This window comes from Chiroxiphia lanceolata, chromosome 5, assembly GCF_009829145.1.
Source record: "Chiroxiphia lanceolata isolate bChiLan1 chromosome 5, bChiLan1.pri, whole genome shotgun sequence".
In the NCBI taxonomy this organism is placed as follows: Eukaryota; Metazoa; Chordata; class Aves; order Passeriformes; family Pipridae; genus Chiroxiphia; species Chiroxiphia lanceolata.
The window spans coordinates 64,797,501-64,819,666 of record NC_045641.1 but is presented as its reverse complement, the minus strand read 5'-3'; the positions used below and the strand labels follow the sequence as shown (position 1 = coordinate 64,819,666).

At 39.4% G+C, this 22,166-nt stretch overlaps 1 protein-coding gene across 1 annotated transcript in view; it reads left to right on the top strand.

The window, feature by feature from the left end:
* Window positions 1-22,166, top strand: part of BCAT1 (branched chain amino acid transaminase 1) — a 61,536-nt gene that overhangs the window by 1,004 nt on the left and 38,366 nt on the right. Inside the window, exon 2 of the mRNA XM_032688785.1 lies at window positions 15,145-15,216. Within this exon, the coding sequence (XP_032544676.1) occupies window positions 15,145-15,216 (72 nt within the window). The remainder of the gene's footprint in view (window positions 1-15,144; window positions 15,217-22,166) is intronic.

Below are 22,166 nucleotides of genomic sequence, written 5' to 3'. Positions count from 1 at the left end.
CAAAGTTAACAGCTGAGGAAAAAACAAGACTGAGTTATTTGCTTTCCTCGGGTAACTACAGCAGATGGGATATGGGCACAACAGGTACGTGACTGGCAGGTGTCTCCCCAGCTCCTCTCTGCCGGTGATGGCAAGTGTTACTCACATCTCATCCTAGGGCTCACCAACATTGCTCTCCCTTGGGTGGCTCTGGCACTGGTGGAGGTGGCACTGATGGTGGCAGGGCTGGGACAGGTGAGCCCCTGGAGAAGCCTCGGGAGGCTCTTGTAGCCCCATTTGCCCTCTCTGCAACTGGAGAGTGGCAGAAAACTGGTCTGAGACGTTCCCAGGCAGCTTCCACAGCCACAATACTCAGAATGAAGCATGTCAAGGAGTGAGGCAGACTGTGGCGTTCTAGATCACTTCTGATGTACCTGTTGTGTGTCTGGGAAAGAAAGCATGATCCCCGCCTCCAGGGTGTTGTCCAGCACCTGGCAGGAATGCTCTGGCACGGCCTTACAAAAAAAAACAAGTAGCTGGCAAGTCATAGACCCACCAGCCTGTCTGCTCGAAGCTGCACTGGCGTCTCATTGGAATCTTCTCACCTGCACAAACCTAGCTTTCTATTTTTACTGTAGGAAACACAGAGGGAAGCAACAGCTACAGCAGTGAAAGTACACTCTTGCCACTTGGAAGTGATGTGGCCTTGGGCAAGTCAGCTCTGTCTGAGCCCTTTCCCCTTTATTTGCCTCCTCTGTTCAGACTGTCAGCTCTGCAGGGTTGTGGCTGTCACTGTGTGTTTGTAGAGCAAAGGTACAGAAAACTATGATTTGATTATCATATTTATGCAAAACCCGAGACATTTAGAAAGGTACCAGTAGGCAACAACATTATTACACCTCTTTATCCCTTCATCTCTCCCTTCATCATTTCCTGCATTTAGTCACAACCCTCCATTTTTCCTTGGAATTGTTTCCAGCCCAACCACAACCTTCTCCTTCTGTTCTGTTTAAAGTAATGTTATGTATAAGGAATGAATTACGCCTCTGGTTTCTGCAGTCCTGCCTTGTCCACCTAATGCACTGATTGTTACTGACAGGCCTAGCACTCCTAGCACTGTGTGATCTAGTGGATATGCTGATTTTTCCCAAGGAAATTGAGCATTGAAATCTGCTGCAAAGTCATAGGTAAAAAAGAAGGTTGCAAAGTCGTTAGGTAGCTGGCATCTTGCTAAAATAGTCCACAGGCCATATCCCTGATAGAATTTGGTAGGTGAAAATAATTCAAATGGATTTTATTAGTCATCAATTTATCCCTGGGAAGATAGTGTTAAGAAAGGAGATAAATCAGTTCATTAATTGTGTAAACACTCAGGTGCTCTGAATTTATTCACCCATTTTAAAACAAATTATCTGATGTGGGCATGCTAAAGAACCAGAACAGACGTTATTTTCTTTGCTTCCTTTTGCTATGCTATTTTCTTAAATGCATAATCATAGCTGAATGTATAAGGAATTGAAGGTTACAAGTAGGTTTTAGGGCAGGACCCTCAGGGTTAGAATGAAGGAAGTAAGGTGTAAATTCTCTCTGTAAAATTTGCACAATCAGCCTTCTGAGGCCACACATGAGGACTGGCACATTCAGCCAGTGACATGTTATGTACTTCATGGTGCTAGATAAGCTCATCAGAGGCTTCTATGACTTCAAGGCACTCAGTGCAGATTGTGGTTTTTGATAATAAATTGTGGCCATCCAGCTGCCACTATAGCTGTAATGGAGAGATCAAATGCCCAACCTTCATCTTAAATTTCTGAGTTTAGGTGGTAGTCGAGCATAAATCAAAGTATTATGTGATCCTAATTTGTTATTCATAGTCACTTACGTGGTTGCAGCTTGAAACCTCTTATTCTTACATAGAATGAAGTGAATGGGGGGCCCCATTAACCTTTTAAACAGCTTCATTGCTTTATGACTTTATACATTAAAGGGGCAGGTGATACCACATCATGAAATAGAGCACCTGTTGCAGAAGGGCAATTTAGCAAGTGTAACCATATGCTGTTGCAGAGGAAAATCCAGTGCCATGCTCATGGGAAGGCCTGATGTTGCCCTTCAGCGTGGATATCAAATGGTACGAAAGTTAAATGGGAATAGTTGAAACTGTCTTTGAAATGATCAAGAAGTTTCACCCATCTGGTTTTTTGTGCATTTTGGCCCATCGTTTATTACTCTTTTTGCAAGCTAATGTCATAATACCATTCCAACAGAGTTACTCATTTACTTCCCTGTGCAGTGTGTTCCAGGTTTTATTTTAGATTATACCTGAAGCATTAATGAAGGACAACATATGACTTCTCAGTAGGTACACAGCTACTGCTAATTCAGTTTGCTTATTAGAGCATTTCCCACACAATATTTGATTAAAACACTCCTAGTAAGCACAGAAAATTAATTGTTTTCCCCGGTGTACAAATAGGGTTTAATTCCACGAGGTTCTGATTGTATTAATTTCCGCTAGGATTTGGAGGGATCAGTACCACACAAGTCATGTCCTCTTGTTTAATTTCACTTAGACTGTTATCTCTATAGTTATCACTTCTGTAATAAATGTTTGAATTTGCTTTACCTTTTCTGAGAATGAGCTTTTTTAAAAACATTTACACTGAGAGTCTGAGGGAACTGGGTGTGTGTAGTCTGGGAAAGAGGCTTTGGGGTGATATAATAGCAGCCTTCCAAAATCTAGAGGAAAATTACAGAGATGGGGCCAGGCTCAGCGGTGATGTATGTTAGGAGGACAAGAGAAAATGGCATAAATTAAAATTAAAAAGGCTCAGACTGGATATAAGGAAAACATTCTCCCCACAAGGACAGTCAGGCAGTGTGTTGCCAAGAGAGAATGTGCAGTCTCCTTCCCTGGGAATTTCAAGACCCAACTGGATAAAGCCTTGAGAAATCTGGTCTGAGCTTAGAGCTGACCTTGCCTTGAGCAGGAGGTTGAACTAAAGACCTCCCGAGGTCCCTTCCAGCCTGGATTTTCCTGTGGTCCTTGGGAAAAAGCTTAGAAAGTGAAATATTTTGTTTTAAACTAGGTTTTAGTTTTTGTCACAGCGATGTGGATCAGTACATGTTTGTTCTGAGTCCCGACTGCTTGGCTTTTAACAATACAAAGAACTCTGTTCAAGGGTGGTCTTTAAAGTCACCACTGTAGGCAGATTTCTTTGCAGAAGGTACTTTCTTTAATGTGTCAGTGTAGTAGCAGTATTTTCCTCTCTGTTGTCTCGAGGAAGTCTAGGTGCTTTACAGAAGAGGTTGAACTTTTTTTCTCATAATCAGAATATATCCTGACTTTGCTAAACTTTTTTTCTCCCCATGTATTTTAAGAATAATTCTTTAAACATGAATTACTGTACCAGTAGTTGCTGCCCATGGAAAAGGAAGAGGTATGTCAGCACTCCTAGTGAAGTTACTAATATCAAGGGAGAGTTAAGGGGGTATCTCAGAGATTTACATTATTATAAAAACACCAACCTTAAGAAAAGTACTGTCTTAAAAAAAAAAAAAGGCTTCTTTTTGGTTTTGATTAAATTTACAAAATCTTCTTTTTACTTCTTTTCAATGCAACTGACTGCAAGTAAAATTCAGTTCATGGTTAGAATTCTTACAGCTTCTGTGAAGGCTCTGTCTGGCAGTTTTCACTCCTGTGATGCTTGATGTTAAATGTTCTAAACTGTGGAATTTTTCCTTTGATACGTGGAAAATGAAACGCTGGAAAAACTGAACAAAAGAGACGTTTTTAATTTTATGTAATGTGGGCATGACTGCATCTCAAATGTAATATGTAACTTTACTATATAAAATTGCATATCCTACTGTTACAAAATTATGAATTAGCCAACTGCATATCATCATGCAAGTCATTAAAAATCACATAAGTCCATCTAAAGTCAGCAGTAATAGTATAATTTCTTTCTTATATCTTATAATTTCTAGTTAATGTAAAGAGTCTCTCACCCTTCAGTAAAATAAAAGAAATTTTAAACCAAAACAGTAGGGGAAAGAAAACTTCACAGTAGATTTTAAGACTTGTGATATTCTCAACATATATAGCAGGCTGGCTGTGAAGCAAGTTTCTTACCAGACTTGTGATACAGGTGTTATTTCCCTGATTCTAAACTTTGAGGGAACAGGTGGAGAGGTTAAGTTTTTGCTCCTGGATGAATAGAAGCAGAAGTAATTTTTTTTTAATAGGATCTATAGTTAGTTTGTTATAAAGTATATTTATGGATTTGTAGTTCAGGAGTATAATGTATAAGAGTACAATGTGAGCCAAGTTTATTCCTTTCACAGCATGAAGTAGAAGTTGTAGCATAGTGGCTACACAGGCACCGTTTCTGTACAGCTGGATGTGCACATGCATGCAGAAAAAAATCATATTGTATTCATTTGCTCATATATTTGAGGCATTAATCCATCGTGAGTATATCATCTGGGGTTTTTTTAAATGTTTTTAATATTATCTTTTGCCTGTCAACACTTTTTCAGAGACAATTTTTGGCATTTACAGTTTTATTCTCTTCTTGATACCTGGAGATAGAAGTTCAGTAACATCAGCATTTTTTCTGGTTCTTCATTGATCTGAAGATCTAGCATTTACCATTGTTTCCTTTTGGATTTTCTTTTAAGGTGTTTTGCTGCAGCCAGCAATGTTTTTTATTGTGTCAATTGGGCAAAATATTTATTAGAACATACATGTAAAATGAATGCTCTGTCCTGCCACTTCCAGGTGAACTGGATTTCAACAGTGGACAAATCAGATGCAATTCTAAACTGTTTTAGGGTGCTTCCAATTAGCTAGCTGGATACATTCAGATATGACAGAGATGTTCTAGTCAGGAGCGTTGATGTTCATGTGGATTGAAGCTGGACAAAACCCCTGGTTCATGGGGGTGTTACAAGTCATTTAGCAATTTAGATTTGTGGAGCTGAGCTGGGCTGTTTGATCACTGGCACAGATGTGGAATTGTAGGAAGAAAAGCCTACATTATTTTCCATAGACCTGTTTATCGTTTTCATTACAGTGCCACTTCTTAGCATGTCAAAGTTACCATTTTTCAAACAGAGACTGCATCACTCCTCATTTGTGGTGCTCTTTTACCAGGCTGTAATTTGGGCAAAGGGCCTCTCTCTTTACTTTGTGTTCTTAATGCTGACACCTTTGCAAATATCTGTGACCACACTTTTCCAAGGCCACTTTTAATGTGCTGGGTGATATTTTGCTCTCAAATTCCCTGGGCGGCATTCAGTTTGTTCTTGGCACTGTCAACAATTGATACGGGACTTCAGAGGAAGGGCTTGCTCACAGGGTTTTTAGAAAAGACACAGAGTAAGTGTAACGCAGCTCCAAAATTTTGGAGTCTTATAATCCGTGTTTTTCCCCTGCCTTAGAATTGTTACACAGTTGAATACATACTAAGAGGTGGAGGAGTATCTGGTTTTGTCACTATTTTGAAACATTTTACCTCTTTTAAGAAGGTATCATCAAGAAAAGCAGCTTCTTACAGGTGTTATCTTGGTGTTTGTCCGCATTCACGGGAGTGGTGTGACACTGTACAGTGATGTTGTAGTTGTGCCCTGCTTTTCCTCGATTGTTAGTAAGCTTCCCTGGGATTATTTACATTTGCTTGGTGGATTACACTCCTTACCTTTTGTTGCACCCACTGACTGCAACCCAAAGACTGTAAAGCAAGGAAGTTCCTAGAATATTCTGAGCTGCACATCTATCATGCAAATATGCTCTATCTCTGCTGTTATTTGAACAAGAACATTATTAGAAATGCTGTCCTCAGACAGGTCCCAAGGGTTTTCTTTTGGGTTAACTCTGTTCCTAGTGCCCCTTATATCAAGGGGAAAGCTTCAATTTCCTTTCTACTTTGTTGAATTGTGTCTATTTAAAACAAGGCAGTGTTTGAACACACAGCAAAAGATGCGTCACAAGGGTATAACCCAGGTTTTGGCAAAAGCTAGGGAGAGATCTCCCACTGCTTCAAACCTATCATGCCAGACTTAAAACCTGTTGAAGTCAATATAGGTGAGTCTTCTGCATAGGTCAGTTTGCATAGGTAAACAGCCAAAACCAGATCAGTCATTTACATTCTTTCCTTTTCCCTGATAAGAACTGTAATGGATTGGATGTGTATGTCTCTCTAAGGAAAAGGAGCTATAGATTTAGTTCCTGGGGAGCTGCACGTGCCCCATTCTGGCACCTGTCGCCTCCCAGTGAATTCCCTGAAGCAGTTGCTACCCAGTGTGAGGTGTGGGATGGGACAATCTGTGCCTGAATTTCCTGCTTGTAGAAGGGACAGGTGTTTCTACCTTCCTTTACTTAGGTTTTGTGACTGTAGAGCCAGGCTTCCAGGTATTACAGTGAGAAAATTCATTTAAAGCTTATAAACAATGAAGGTCTTGGTTCTTTATCTAGAACAAACTGTTCCAGCCCACTATCAGGATCCAAGAGAACTCAGTGTTTGCAACACCTCTAGACAAAGCTTGCTGTCTTTCTCATGTGGTTTGGTTTTTTTCCTACCGTGCTCTGCATTATTTGTTTAGAGACCTCCTAGATCTTTGTGAGCTTTAAAAGCTCAAGATTGGGTCCTTCTACATCACTGTGGCCACATGTCCAGGCAGAACACACATCTGGGTGTACAGAGTTTTGCCTGCAAGCAAAACCCAGGGGCTTTGCTCAGCCATTTGAGGAGACCAGCATAGCAAAGAAGCACGTTTGTAAGGAGTGCTCCTCTGACTAGTGAAGCAGAGTGTACCTGCAGACCTGAGCCCATTCAGATCCCAGGTTAGATAGCTGCTGCCATGCTCTATCAGCTTCATCTGTTGGACCCTTCACAGAAAAACCACCTGCTTGGGAAGCAGGGAACAGGGAATAACTGAACTGACAGCCAGCACACTACAGAAAGTCGTGCTTCTTGTGCCTTTGCACCAGTGGCACTTGATACTTGGTGATGAATTAAACGGGCCACGTGAAATTATCAGGGCAAGACGTGATACCAAGCCAGCCTGTGTTGGCCCTTGGCAGACCAGCCACCACATGTGCAATTGCAGAGTGTTTTATTATACTTGATGTTATTCAAGAGCCAGCTGTGTAAGTTACTCTTTTATTACCTCTAGTAGGACTGTACACAGGACTTGTGGTGAAAAACAGTAACTCTTTCCTCCTCCAAAACCAGTCTTTTTCTTTTTCCTCCGCAGAGCTTTTGTTTTCAGTGTGCGATTCATCTTTGCTCAGCAAAGGTCTTATGTAAACCTTTATTCCAGTGCAAAATGGACTTAAATGGGACACGGTCTAAGCACTCTGAGAATAGCTACAAATGACCCCTTATACAGGCCAGTGATTCAGGCCTGACCCCGTATTTCTCCTGGTTCCGCTGTGGTTATGAGGGAGCTTGCAAACAGGACTATGTCCTTAAAAACAGGATTTTGTCTGCTAGCTCTTTTCTTTAAGCATGTCAGTTCTCATTTTGGAATCCATCACTGTCTCTGCTGTGGTTCGGTTGTGTGTGGCTTTTTTTCCCCCCAGGAGCCTATAATGATTTATTTGCAAACTGCAGAAGCTTTGGTCTCCTTCACTAAATTGTCTTGCTTCCAGTTCTAAACCCTCAGACAATGACTTTATTTGTTTCTGCTCTCTGTGCCTTCATGTTATTTACATTATCATTTGGGAACTGCATCAAGCCAATTGCCTTGGTCATCAGCTGCAGGATCTGTGTGGTTTCCACCATGAGGCAATTTCACAAACAAATTGTAAGCTATATTTTGTGCATCTTTAAATCAGATCTGTCGTTTATCTCAACAGCTGTTTCAGAATACGAAATATAACCTGTGCAACTAAATCTTGGAGGAAAATAAGCAGATTAATTTTTATTATGCTTAGGCTCATCTTTGCTGGTATAGCAGCGCAGTTAAAAATGCATCCTGGTTAGTTTTACTATAAAATCTTAAAATGCTGATTTAGTACCTGGCATTATAAAATACATGGGCAAAGAGAAATGTTAGGGAAAACATAATGAAGAGAAGCTTCCTTGTGGTAAACAGCAAAGCCCTTTTACAGTGGTACAGAAAACTATGTAACAGTATTTATACCCTTTGTTTTTGGGGATTTGATGTAGAAGATCAAAGAGAACTGGGCCTAAACACAGTAAAACCATGGTGACTTTTCAGAATTTTCACTTATTTTGTTTGTGCAATCTCCATATCACAGACCCATGAGACACTGTCTAGTTAGAAAACAGGCAGATGAATTTATAGGTCAACTAGATCCAGCTGGTGGCTTTAACATGTTTTTCTTTATGCCATTCTAGCAAACAATGCACTTGTTAAAAACCTAATTAATGCTAGAGCAGACAAACAAGCCAACAAAAGAGTCACTTAGAGGCACTGTTCATAGGAGTTAGAGATGGAAGAGCTCCATTAGGTCATCTGCCTCTTCCCCTAATTGTACGAGGCTGTTTTGCTCCATCGGAAGGGAAGAGCCAGTTAACTGTGAAGACAGAGGAAACAGCACCGGGGAGTGAGAGCAACAGGGGGGGGTCATAGGAGGGAAAACAAACAAGAACAGTGTGAACGGTGGGCTTAGAAATCAAGGTTAAAGCACACTGCATTTGTGAAGAGCATTTCTTTAGGGTACTTGCCTGTTTCTCTGAAGAAATAGGAAGGACAAGTGTATGGATATGCAGGAAATGTATTAAGTCAAATTAGCTAATGCCTAAAGGGGCATCACACAGAGATTACAGCTGCTTTGTGTCCTGCATTGCATGGGGCTGGTGGTAGGTTTTCAGTGTTTTTCTGTCGGGAAGGATCACACTTTAGGCTCCATGTTGTATGGGTGTAAGTCACAGCTAATGCTGCAATTTTTTCTGGCAAAATAATTTTAACCTGAAGCTGAATAGATCCCTGCTCATGTTCCCCTTAGAGTCAGTCGCAACAAATTAATCTGTCTTCTGTTTCTAGTGAACTCTTATTTTAGCCTTCTTGATAATTAAGTTTGCCAAGCACACAACCTTTTTGGATTTCAGAAGTAATCTTTCACCTTGCCTAGCCTTGTTATCTTCCAGGTAAACTGATACAAGCTTTCTTGTACAACAGGTTAGGCATTACTGAACTAATTCAAATATTATTTTAAGCACCGAGTCAGAAAATTGACATTATTTCCAAGAGAGGTTTCTCACCTGAGTGCTGACTGAAATGACTTTTACATTGGCAACATTGTCTTGCATGTATTTAATTTCATGAACGCAACCTCCTCTTCTTTGACAGTTGTGATGTAGTTATAAATGTTACTAAATAGGAATCTTGGATGGGCTAGCTAAATATTTTCATTTCTTTATGTTCTCTGTTTTAAGATTTTTCTAACCAATAAGTTAGAAAGTGCTCATATAACCTGAATTACCTTTTATTTAGACATAATAAAAACAGGGATGCTTGTTTTAAGAGGAGCTTATTTCAGTTTTATTCAAACTACTTAAATTGGTTTAAATTAAAGCAAATAAACTCTTCAAACCAGAGCCACAGATAAGTGCCTGCACAGTCTTTGGGACTAATTTAATAATGGTCTATTTCAATTCAACCTTACTTTATGCAATGCAGCTTTCTTAGACAAAGGAACTCTTCTGTGTTCTAAGCCCTGATGCCTTTGTTCTGATGCAAAATTATCACTAAGTAGTGTGGAAGCTTTCATGTTCTGCTGTGCTGGTTGCCTTTTATTTTCCCTTGTTTTGTACTGTTATTGCACTGCCTCACTGTTTAACCAACATTAGTGCCAGCTCAAGGTTGAATAAACAGCCACAATAAGGTGATAATGTCAAGCTGACAAGGCAACAGGGCAGATGTATGATAGGAAGAGTAGTCTTAAAAAGTGTATTGAAAGTGCAGAAATCAATACAAATTCTCAGGAACTCAGTTAAAAGCTACACACTGAAACCACTTATAACAAATCGTCCTTTCGTGTTTGGTTGGTTTTGGTTTTGTTCCCCCGCCCCCAATGCTGATCTGTGCGTACCCCGAGGTGTATCATTGTAGCTGCTCTTGATTTTGTGCTGCACACCTTCTGAATTCATGTTGAAGAGTGGCAAGCCAATGCTTGGAGAGTGCACCAGTCTAACAAAGATACCTCGAAGGTCTCTGTTTGGCTTGATAAGTGGTTAGAAATACCATTTAGGAATAAGTCATCTTGCTTCTTTCCTCTTGGTTTTGAAAAGAGCAGATTTGAAAGACATTGGTGGGTAAGTTGTGCTGCTCTGTCATGTAAATGACCCAGTAAAACGAAGATACTTGGAGACACTTGCACGGTAACACATATATAGGTGTATGTTCCTGTTCACATACCTGCAATATAAAGACAGAATTAAAATATTTTTATATCATGCATCAACTCCCATGACAGCTGAGGTTAACATACTTGGCTGCTGGATTCCATAAATGAGCTTCTTAAACTCTGGAAGTCTTTCACAAATGTCATTAAATAAATATATATTTTAGTTGATATTAAAAATAGTATTATAGGACTCGACCCTACAGCAATTTTTCAGAATTTCTCTCTGTTTGACAGTGTGTGGATTTTTCTTTTTTTTTTTTTTTTAAGCTGTGAACATCATTACTGTTTCATTTTTCTTCAAATTCATCTTTTATGTGGTGTGGCTGCCAACACGTATTAACATTTCTGTGGAAGAGATGAAAGCTGTTCTGAAGTTATGGTAGTGCTTTTATAAGACTGTAACAATACACAGAATATATGGCATTTGTGCACATTGGACTCTATTCTGTACTTGGTCCAGAAAGGCAACTGTGATTTGGGTGGCTTTGAATGACAAAGTGCTGATCATCACACCCCTCACTTGCCTTGCCTGTGGCAGTACTGTAGTGTGAGTTGGGCACTGAATTTATTCTGATCTGCTATGTTCCTGCAATCTGATAAGTGTTCTAATTTCATTATCCTTCCAGTGCAAATTAAAGGATGAAATATTTCTTAGACACTTAGTAGCCAGAAGCAAGCATGGGAAAAAGCAGTAAGACACTGCTTTAGCTTGGAGAAATGTCTCAGAAAGGACTTTCTTTATTGAAAATTGTCTCTCATACGACTTCAGAGGAAACTCCTGCTCCAGCTTTGCTGGGGCCTGATGACTGCTACAAGATAGTCCTGGTTTTAAGTCTCTCTGCATAGCAGATGGAGTTGCCTTGGTAGAAGGAACTCTGTGCCCTCACAGCTGTGCATCTGTTGTTTATTTGCTTCTTTAGGTTCTCCTCCTCCATGAATAGCCAATGCTTCCCCAAAAAAGCATTATCTGTGATTCTTTCATGGGCATGAGTTTGGGTTTTCAGATGTTCCCTGTCAGTGGTAGTTCTCTACCAGGGTGGTGGTGCTGCTGATGAAATTCTCACTCAGAGTGGAGGCATCGGAGCTGTCTGTGGGCTGCCTTCGATAAGCTGACTGGTGAAACCAAAAAAGATGACTAAGGATTTTCTGAAGCTGCAGCCCTTGAGTTGTTTTGGAAAGTGGCCAAAATGATTTCCTAGCTCAAACTGTGAATTCTGCAGAAATTATTGGCAGTTTATTTCTTTACTCCTGCCTTCTGCTAGGGAAAGTTTTCTGTTCCCCAGCAGTGAAAAGAGTTACCAAACAGGGAAAATTAATGAGCGTGGACTGATCAAAGAATCAGTTTTCTTTGAAAAAGGTTGACAAAGCACATGACACATAGAGGTAACTGCAAAACATGTTTGAGAACTGGAACCTTTTTTTTATTATTATTAATTAAATGATCTCGTGCACTATAGATAAAGAAATGCAGTTTGCAGCACAAGTTTACAGTGATGAAGTTTCTGATAATCTTCAGTTCCTGTTTCATAACTGAAGGTGAGCCAATGAGATAAAGCTGTATCTAAAACCCAAGTACAGCAGTTTGACAAAGCATCTGTTGGAATTGCAGTTTATAGAACAGATAGTCCCGAATAAGAACAAAGAATTGGTGTCTCAAAAGCCACTAAATGTGAAGGCTCATGACAAGTGAAGGCAGACTCATGTATTCTAGGAAACCTAGGGAGGACATGGGCCTATTTTTGTAGCAGAATGGTCTTTCAGCTTGAGGATAACTGATCTGACTGCATAGAAGAGGTAGAGAAGGTGTGCCAAAGACAGCAGGGTAGCCAAGAGACAGTGATTGCAGGGTCATGATGCTAAAAGATGTTGAAAAGATGTATGTCTAAGGCAGTTTGAAGACCAAATAGAGAAGCTGAATGTCCAGTTTTGGGAAACCTCTAGCAGAAGATGACAACTATTAAGCATAAAATGTAGTAGAATTTCACAGTGATAAAATGACACATAAACCCCATTTTTTTTAATAACGTTTAATCTAGTGTAATGCTTTACACTTTTTTTTTTCTCATATAGGCTTTACAGAATTGGTAAAATGAATGTTAATTTTCAGTATCTTTGAAGGAAAACTTTGAAATACTGTTCTATCTTCAATTTAGAAAAAGTGGTTACATATACCATAGCTCTACAACATGACATAGGAAATACATCATGCTTGTGTAAAACTGTCATGCTTGTGTAATTTCTTGGCAACTCAATACAGTGACTTTTGAGAAGATGTTGACCCAGTGGCTTCAAATGTGTCTTTAGGATAACATCATTGTTTTAATGGATGCAGTTTTAAATCTACCATGCTATTAAACACAAAGGGCAGATTTATGCTTGGCATATATCCCTTGGCAATGATGGCACTTAATCAGAGAGCAATTTTCCCTATTGCATTTAGCAGGTTTCAGATTTATAAGCCATAGAGCCATTAAAATATGACTCCATCAATTAGAAAGTAATTGTGTAATGGGTTTCTAGTGCCGAGGGATTAACTCAATTTAATCTCAATGCGGTTAACAAAGGCAGTTAGCTACTTGCTTTAAACGTGAGTTAAATCTGTAAAACATAATGACTTCATGGAGAACAGGATTGGCTCCATGGCACACGCCCAAAAATTGGGCTGTTGACTTCACTCAGTTTAATGGGAACCCTGAACTGAAGGGCAACATGATTGAGCCCCCAGGGGCTGCTTCTGTAGGTGGTCTGTACTTGAAATTCATGTAATAGTTTGATATCTTTAAAAAAGATCATAAAAGAGGATATTAAACTGTATCCAGCTTCTGTCCTCTCTGTGTTGATGCCAACACTTGCTTTAGGGCAACTTCATAAAGGAGAGACGGGAAGAAACTGAAGCATAATGGTTGAGCATTTGTCAGTATTTGCTGACATCAGTAATTATTATTAGAAAATCCAACTTGGCATGCTAGATATTAGACAAAAGCCAGCAGTGGAACTGAAGCTCCTTGGGACATTCTTGTTCTACACAGCTGGCAGTTCCCATCCGTGTTAGCTGGTAACCAGCACGCTCTCCATCCTAATTCGTTGCACTGCAAAGAAAAATCAGGCTTAATTAATCTGCAGGATACTTAACTATTGTTAACTGATGGTGTCATGAAGGCCTTCTGGGGGTTTTACCACTGAATTTGGAAGTATTTGAGGAATTGCAGGGAAAGCAAGGACATACTATTATACAATGTCCCTCAGAGAGTCCCTCTGTTTGGATAACACTTTAGTCCTGCTAAGGTTTGACATGAATGCCAGTGAACACTCTATCAAAGTCTTGTCCTTCTGGACTAGAAAACACTAAGCTTTCAAGCTAAACCCCCCATAATTTTTAGTAAAAGGAAAAGCATATTGGTACATTGTAAAGAGATTTGTGGTTTCTCTCGACAGATTCTCCTTTAGTGGGTAGGAAGGATCTTGTAGCCATGATTGCCTGTCTCTCTGTATAGGGTTAAAAATAAAGAGGAACAGAAGGGTTAAAGCTGATGGTGAGAAGGCAGGAGGGATGCTGTGGGCTCCCTGGGGCCTTGGGGGGATGGGGAGAGGAAGTGAGATATGCTGTGGCTGGGGGTTTGGCTTTTTCTTTTGTTGATAGCAAGCCTGCAGTCTGTTGAAGGCCCACTGAAGATACTGCTTTTTTCTTTTTTTTCTATACCATATCCCCAAGATCTGCAGAAAGGGAAAAGAATAATGTTATTTGCCTTGTGTGTGACATGTTTCAATGCCATGCCCATGCTCCCTGTGGTCCCAGCCCTGGCCACACAGTTTGGTGGCTGCTCTTTCCCTGACGCAGCCATCCACCTGCACACAGCCCTCCTTGTAGGGTGGGAGCTGCTCCCTGGTTAAGAGCTTGGAGCAGGGATCTCACAGGCTGCCCATGAAGGGTTTCCTGTGCACCTTTCCTTCAGGGAATTATGCCTGTGACTTGGGACTTCCCACCTAAGATGCAGCAAGGGCAGGGTGGGAAGCAGCCACCAAGAGGTGAGCAGCCAGTGTAGGGTCGAAGTAGGGCTTTTCACCTGGAGGGTTGAAAGTCCCTTGCTGTCAGCCCTGGCAACAACATCCCTTAGTGTCTCTGTCTGTGTCATCCCTCTGTTGCTGAACAGAAGGATGCCTGGAACTAGCACTCCTTTTTTTTTTTTTTTTTTTTTGTTCCAGTTCCTTTCTAACGTAGTCAGTGGCAAAAGCCTGAAGTTCAACATAGTGTATAATTCAAAATATTCTCATTATTTATTCATATAGGTGGGCATTCCTTATCACTGTCTTTGTTTAATTAGGGATGAAATAAAACCAATTCTTCCTTTTTCCTTTCACTCTGCCTTCTCAGGCTTCTCTGAGAACAGGCAAAGGTGAATCTGCTAGGTGGATACTCCAATAGAGAAACTTGACTCTGATGAAATTGTGTAAAAGCACTATTTATTTAGCTTTGAATGAAAGACTTGTGATGTTGTCCATATCCTTCTGCGCTTCAGAGTGGTAATCTGATCTAGGATGTTGTCTCTCCTAGAAAGCCCTGAAACAGAGTTGTGCAAAATAATGCAACTGAAGCATAACTAAAAACCTAGAGGGTGGAAAGTTGTGCTGGGAAACTACCACAAAGTTCTTGCTAATATACTTACTGAAGATGAAGCTTGAATGGTCATTCAATTCAGTCTGTCTCTAAAATGAATTAACTGAATGTGTATCAATTTTCTGCAATGAGCATTGAGTTTGATTTCCTCTGGTTTTATTTCTTCTAGGGCTGTCAGAATGAGTGCACGGGCGGAGGATGTTCAGGAGAAACAGCAAAGCATGTGACTGACTCTTTCAAGGTATGTTTTTTGTTAAAAGATGTCTGAAGCATTTCAGTGGATGGTGCCAGCCAGTATCCATAACATGGTAATGATTGTTGCACAGGTGTTCATAGCTACTGACACACTTGACTGTCAGAATTCTGTAAATAATTCTGCATTTGCTGAACATATTTTCGATGTAGAAATTAAGAATGTTACAAGAAGAAGCTTATTATAGTTTCTGGTACTAGCTAAAAGGTTAGTAGTAATTAAAATTAAAATGAGATAGGTGACTTTAATTTTACTCTTATCTACTTCAAATGCAATGGAAATCAAGATTGATTTCCCTCATCAAGTCCTTTTTTCAAACAACATTTCTGTAGCACTCTATTATTTGTTAAACTTTGGCATTATGAATGGTGTTCAAAAGGAGGTTTTTTCCATCTGGTCCCAAAGTTGCAGAGCTAAGGATCTCAGAAGGACTCCAAAGCACTCTGCAACTCTGCCACATTATGAGCACTCCACAAACAAACAGAGCTATGATAATAAGGAATGCTGAGCAGCTGCCAGGAACTGACATGAAATTGCATCCCTCTCTTTTTATTTTAATCTTATGCGTAGAACTGAGCTCAGTTAAGATATCATTCTTTTCTTCTTCCTCCTTCCTGAATGCAGTGGAAGTAACTAAGAGCTCATTTTAAACACTGTATGGACACAGATGTCAAATTCCAGTTTTCTTTTGGAAATGTGAAGCCTGTCAGCACGTGCTCCTTTGAATTCTACACTGGGCTCATTTCCTTTTTTCCTGCCTTTTATACTTCTTTTGCCTTTATTCCTTATGTCACACATCTGTAATTCTTTCTCTCCCTCTCTTTCCCCGATTTTCAGCCTTAAAAAAGCCTCATCTATATTTTGCAGACATATAAAATAGTACCCAGAAAAAGGTGACCTCACTCATGCTTTTTCAGCAGTCCCCTTCCTGTTATTTCTGACTATTGTCAGCAGTACCCAAAATGAAATTATAATTATACACTTTGTCATGTTCTTCCTGATTTTTTTGGGTGGTGTCACTGCTATGCAGTCTTCTGAACTATGCTAAAGTAGTTAGTTCCCTTTCAGTTGTCAGGCTTTAAGCAGATAAGAAAAATAAGTGCTGGAATAAATGTTTTAAATTGGACTCCTTGATAAGGTTTATACCAGTGCTGATGTCATTGAGAACAGCAAAGAATTCTTGAGAGTCCATGACTACAGAACTTCACCATGTAGCAACATGCCACTTAATTTCTATTTCCTCATTTTCTCAGCCCTTCCCAGTTCTTCTCTTCCTCATTTCTTTGCATTGTGTGTCTCTGGCAATTTTGCCAAAGGAGGAAAATTTAGGATGATTCAGAAAATGCTGACAAAACCAGGCATGCAGCCAGCTTTGAAACCCCAAGAGTTCACGAGTGTGGAGGGGAGGGTTTTGTGAATTCACCTTCAACAAATAGACAAGATAAATCTCAGTAGATTCATTCAGTGGAATGTGCTAGTGTATCTGAGAGCAAGAATTGCTTTATAGAGAGGAGACCCTTGTGTAGCAACACTAAGCTCCTTCTTTCACTCGTTGAGGCAGTGCAGAAGGAAGATAAAGTGGCCACACTCGGGTAGTGTTTGGGTCATAGGTGAACTGGGCATAAACTAAAGCAGACTTAAGGCAGATTTAATTATACCAGCAGTCAAGCAAGTGCCTTACCAAAGCTCCAAATATCGAGTGGCACAAAGTTGAATTTAATCCAAGTTCTTTTCCATTGATACTTGTATGTCAGCCAGGATGGCAAATCATTGTAGTGGAAAGTCTGCGTGAGGGGAAAACTGTATTAGCAGGTGGGACAGATGGTCATAAAGGGAATAATGTTAGAAAAAAGCAGCTGGCTCAGGCTGAAGTCTAATTTATAAGTCCATTCCTGCCTTATGGCTCTGTTTCTGAAGATTAGCTGCAGTCGCCAGAAGGGGATAGAGGTTCCTAGAAAATACCATACTGTGGAAGGTGTGCATAGGAAAGTTAAGATGAGAATATAGGTACTGGTTGTAGTGTCATGCATTATAATAATTATTTCCAGTCTTTTTGACTTCATTGTCAAATTAAGAAGAAAAACTTTATAAAAAAAGGAAGAACCAGCACCAGAAAATGACAAATTAAATAGCCTGGATTCGTTCTAGAAAAATTCGCAAACATTTCTGTGGAAGACAGTTATGGTTAAAATTTCAGAAACTATAGCTAATAATATTCAAAGGAATCCAGTTGACCCATGGGGCTGACTGTCCTGAGGAAAGCTGCAATTCTGTGCCAGTAACCTAAATAATCCAAGATTGTGGGAATGTAGAAAACAGAGTATGGTTTTGGTTAAAGCTTACATAAAACACATTGTTTACAGTGGATCACGTCCAACATTTGAGTGCCACATTAGAGTCTGAAGACAGTTCTTCTTAGAATGCAGTACTGTGCCTTTTAGGTGGGGTGAGCTTCCTTGAATTTTACTACAGTTTCTGCCTGAGTTGGAAAGGTGGACTCAGAAAGTCCCTTAACACTGGGAGGGAAGGAATGAATGTTACCTACAGTTTCCAGCAGGCAGTGAGCCCCTCTGCTAGGTCAGAGTTGTCACTTTCTTCATTTTAACTGCTACTAAACTACCTTAATTGCTACTGAAATACCTTAATTTGACTCAATTCTGCATTTAAAAATCTCATCCTGACAGGTCTGTGATTAACAGGATATTTAATGTATGGCATTTAGAGTTGACATGTGGCCAGTGATCTTGGAAGAGCTGAGAAACATTGAGGGAAATAGTGATTATGCCAGAGTTTCCTCTATTGTAGAAAGTGTCAAATCTCCAGGATTTATCTACCCACCTCCTTCCACGAGAGTAAAATCCTTCTCCTTCCCTAAACTGCTGTATGCATGTACTTATATATTTGTTTATTTAAAAAACTGATGGGGATTTGTGACCATAACCTAAGAAATTATCCTTGCAGTTTTTATCTGTTTTCAGCATTGGAACTCTACAAGGGGAATATGAAACCACTTATAATGGAAAGTGCAGTCACCCTCTGTAGCACTGAATGTTTTTTGGAAAGTTGAATCAAGAAATGCATGTGTCTGGATTTGTTCTTATACTTGCATTCAGCAATACCACAAAACAGCACACAGTTATGTCTAATTAATTTTTTCGACTAAAAATCTGATAATTTCTTTAATGCCTTCATTCTGTCTATTGTCCTGTCACAAGACAGGAGGAATGTTGTTTGTATAATGTGGTGATCTCTTTCCATATGTATCTGCTTCGAAGAAACCCAATCGGATTTCAAAGTCAGAGCTAATTCTGTGAATCTGTGATTGCCATTTCCTTCCCTCATGTTATCAATCCATATCCAGAAAGATGATTTTCTTTTTGTTTTAACCTTTTGTCATGGAATATGTTTTCTCTTTGGGACTGATACATGGAGCACTTTAAGAAGTGCTACTCTTACTGCGTTTCTCTGTGTTTCAGTGATCTGAAGCTATGGAAAATTAGTTTGGCATCTTAATGCTGCAAAGTTCGGTTCTATTGTTTTAATTTGTAATGGCCTGTTTAGTGTGCCAAAGTGGTGCTGACTTTCTAGGAAAAAGGACTAGTCTGCTGTGCCAAAGCAGAGCAGAGTAGCTGTAGTTTACGAGTGGATCTGGACTGACTTCCTCGTGTGAAGACTTGTGGAGGTAGAATGAGAAACGTGCAAGTGGAGCTTCTGTGTCTGAATGGCTCCTCATGCTACTCTAAATAACTATGAGTGTTCCTCCAGACAGACTCAACCTTCCCAGGCTCCAGGCCAGTGGGATGTGAGCCCATGCAGACTGGAAGCTGTACAGGCAGGTTAGTGCAGTGCTGTGCTCAAGCTGATGATCCCTGTTAGGATCTTGGACTTGCTAGACTGAGTACAGTGCTGTGGTAATATGTTTGCACGGCTTCCAGTTTGAAGCCAGCTCAAGTCTAGCTGTGAGAGATGCTGGATATAGTGAATTATCTATAATTATGTATTTTTAGTGTTTGTTTCTTGCATTGCTGTAATGCTTCAAAGCCCAAGCTGTGAACTAGCTGACGCTGTGCCAGATACTGCACAAATTAGAACATAAAGATTATTTCCACACTATAGGTATAACCTACAAAAAACCTCAACCAAAATGTCTGACAGTTTTTCCATAGAATCTAAAGCTGTAATAGTGTATTTTACACTAGAAAAAAACCCCTGAAAATTTATTTCCAATGCAGGCATTTGTGGCTCAAATTGAGAGGTTGCCAATGCAAGTTTTACATTACTGTGATTTGTAACCATGTTTATACTAATGAAACTATATAATGAAATATAGTGGGATATAAGGTTCCTTACTCTGGGAATTGGGAGAGGGACTAAGCCATTTTGAGATAATAGACAGTTTTAAGCTTTATTTTAGAGAACTATTTTATGTGTGAAAGCGTTGCTGACAATAATAAATAAGCAATTCTCTGACCCTCTTTTCTTTAAAGAAGAAAACTGTTGCTTCGCCAAATTTTTTTCCTTCTCCTCCAATGCAGAGATGAAAAATGTGTAAAATACAGAAGTCTGATTCTTGAAACATCTTCTTAAAATCTGAACTAATTGACTGCATCACGCTGTCACATTAGCATGATGTGGTGAAAGTCCCACTCCTTGTAGAGTTCAGGAAGTACAAAGCAGTTTTCTTGTGATTTTGTATGAGCAGTAGGTAAAGTTACTGACATGCTCAGAGCATATGGATCAAGGCAACACTGACATGTTTTTGGAATGAGAAAATACATGCATTATAGTTACCACATTATCTACAAGGCTGAGAAATATAAAGCAGTTTACGTGGTTTATATATTTTCAAACACTTTCCAGCTTGTATCAAATTATAATTTTCTACTGACATCAATAAATTATTTACCTGCCAAAGCATAGGGGCACTCAGTGAGGCTTTTTGTTGTGTTGAAGCTGTTAAATCCTCTGTGGGTTTAAAGTTTAGTTGGGAGTGTTGGGAGAATGCCCTGCATTGTCATTTTAATTTCTCTATTAGACCCCATTTAAAATTTTGATCGATCAGATACAATATTTCCTTTATGTTGGATTGAATGGGGAAAAGTTTATTATAGAAGTTTACCAATATCTTGATGCTGTGATAAACAGTATCTCCCCAAAATCTGTATATAGAAAATCTGCTTTTATATAAACTCTCTTGAAGCAGTAAAAGAAAGATGACCAATTGGATATCTGTATGTGTGTGTCTATAACATTCCACAATAAGGCATCTCCAAATATTTATCATCTTAGAACCTTAGGTCATCCAGTCCATTCTTCCACTGAAAGTGGTTTATATATCTGCTACTCTCTCTGCAGTTATCAGGAAAGAATTTGAGATCTGTGGCAGCTCCTTTCAGCTTCAGCTTGATGGCAAGTGGTTCTGTGTTTCTCTTCAAGTGGGTAATGTTCTTCAAATAGTCACAGGCTTTTAGGAAGTAAGTTTTCTAAGCTGTAGTACAGGAACTGATTGTTCTGTTATCTGAAGCTGAAGGATTGGCAAATAAAGCTAATTGTCTTCAGCAAATAACAGGAGCTTTTAGTCAAGATAAAAGGAAAATGCTAGAAAAATAGCCAGGGGAGAGTTTGGCCGAGTTGATTTATGGCACAAAGAAAGTGATGCTTTAACTTCTTTTTCACTGGGAGCTTAAGATATAGTTGGTGTCTGTAGAAGCACCGAAATTGCACTAGAATTTTGGAGATTCCATTTAGCTTGTATCATTTTCTGGATTTATTTTTCCCAAGGTGAAGAATTGTTTTTAAAACAAAAAGCTTAGTGACAGCCACTGATTCCCAAAGCAAATTTGTAAACTGACTCCAAAACTTATAAAATTCATAGTGTCCACACCTATTTCCAAGACTACTTAAATTTTAATGTCATTGTGGTATCAAGTCCCCAGTTTTGATATTAAATGTTTTCTTTGCTGAACACACAGGAATAGAAAGTACAATTTAGGAAGAGAATTTTGTCTTTCTTTTTTTTTTTTTTTTTTTTTTTTTTAAATATATATATAGTATTCTCTTGGCTTTTCTCTTTGCTCTAGAAGTTCTATATCCTAACTCTCCATGAACTACCAGCCTAGTGAGCTGGAAGAGATTTATGTTAATCCCGTATTTAGTCCCTGTTTCTAAGAAAGTACTGAGTGGAAGGAAATGGCAACTGTGATGGTTTCAGTGGCAGATCAAACAATAAATTTCATGGCAATTTGTGAGTTTACCTTCTTTCTACCAGTATGAGAGAGAGATGGAATAAGAGAAAAAGGTAGGTGTGGTTAACTGAATGTTTGAAATTATTCCCGTAACCTCTATGTAAGAGACTATAAGATAAAAGCATTTTATATTTCCAGAAGGTTTTGAAATTCCATATGAAATTATGACTGCTGAATGCCTGCATTCCATGAATCCACTTCTTGGCATGTCTACAGGCTTATTAAAATCAGGGTAAGAAGATTTAATTGCAACTGCTCAGGACTTGGACATGTGAGATTATGATTCTATTCTCGGCTACTCCACATAACATGTTTGTGACTGCCCAGGCTACTTAGGAGAAATATTTCCAACTTGTTTGTCTGAAATTTAGGTTTGCAATTCCTGTCCTCCTTCCACATGGCTACTTCTTTTCGAGAAGCTTAGATGTAAATACCTCATTTTTTGTTTCTCTTGCTTCGTGTGAAATAGAAATGAAGTTTCCCAAACCAGGAGACAGTCGTGTCTTAAATCTTTGTGGACCAAATTTATAAGGTTTGTTTTTGTACAGCATTATTTTTACACCTAAAACATTGCACTGCTGTGCAAAGATGTGTTATCAGTGAAATGTCAGAGATCTCTTTATTCCAGTTTTGTGTCACAGGCCACTGTGAGCCCTCCTCTTGTGTTAGACTCAAACCTTCTCCCAGGCAAAC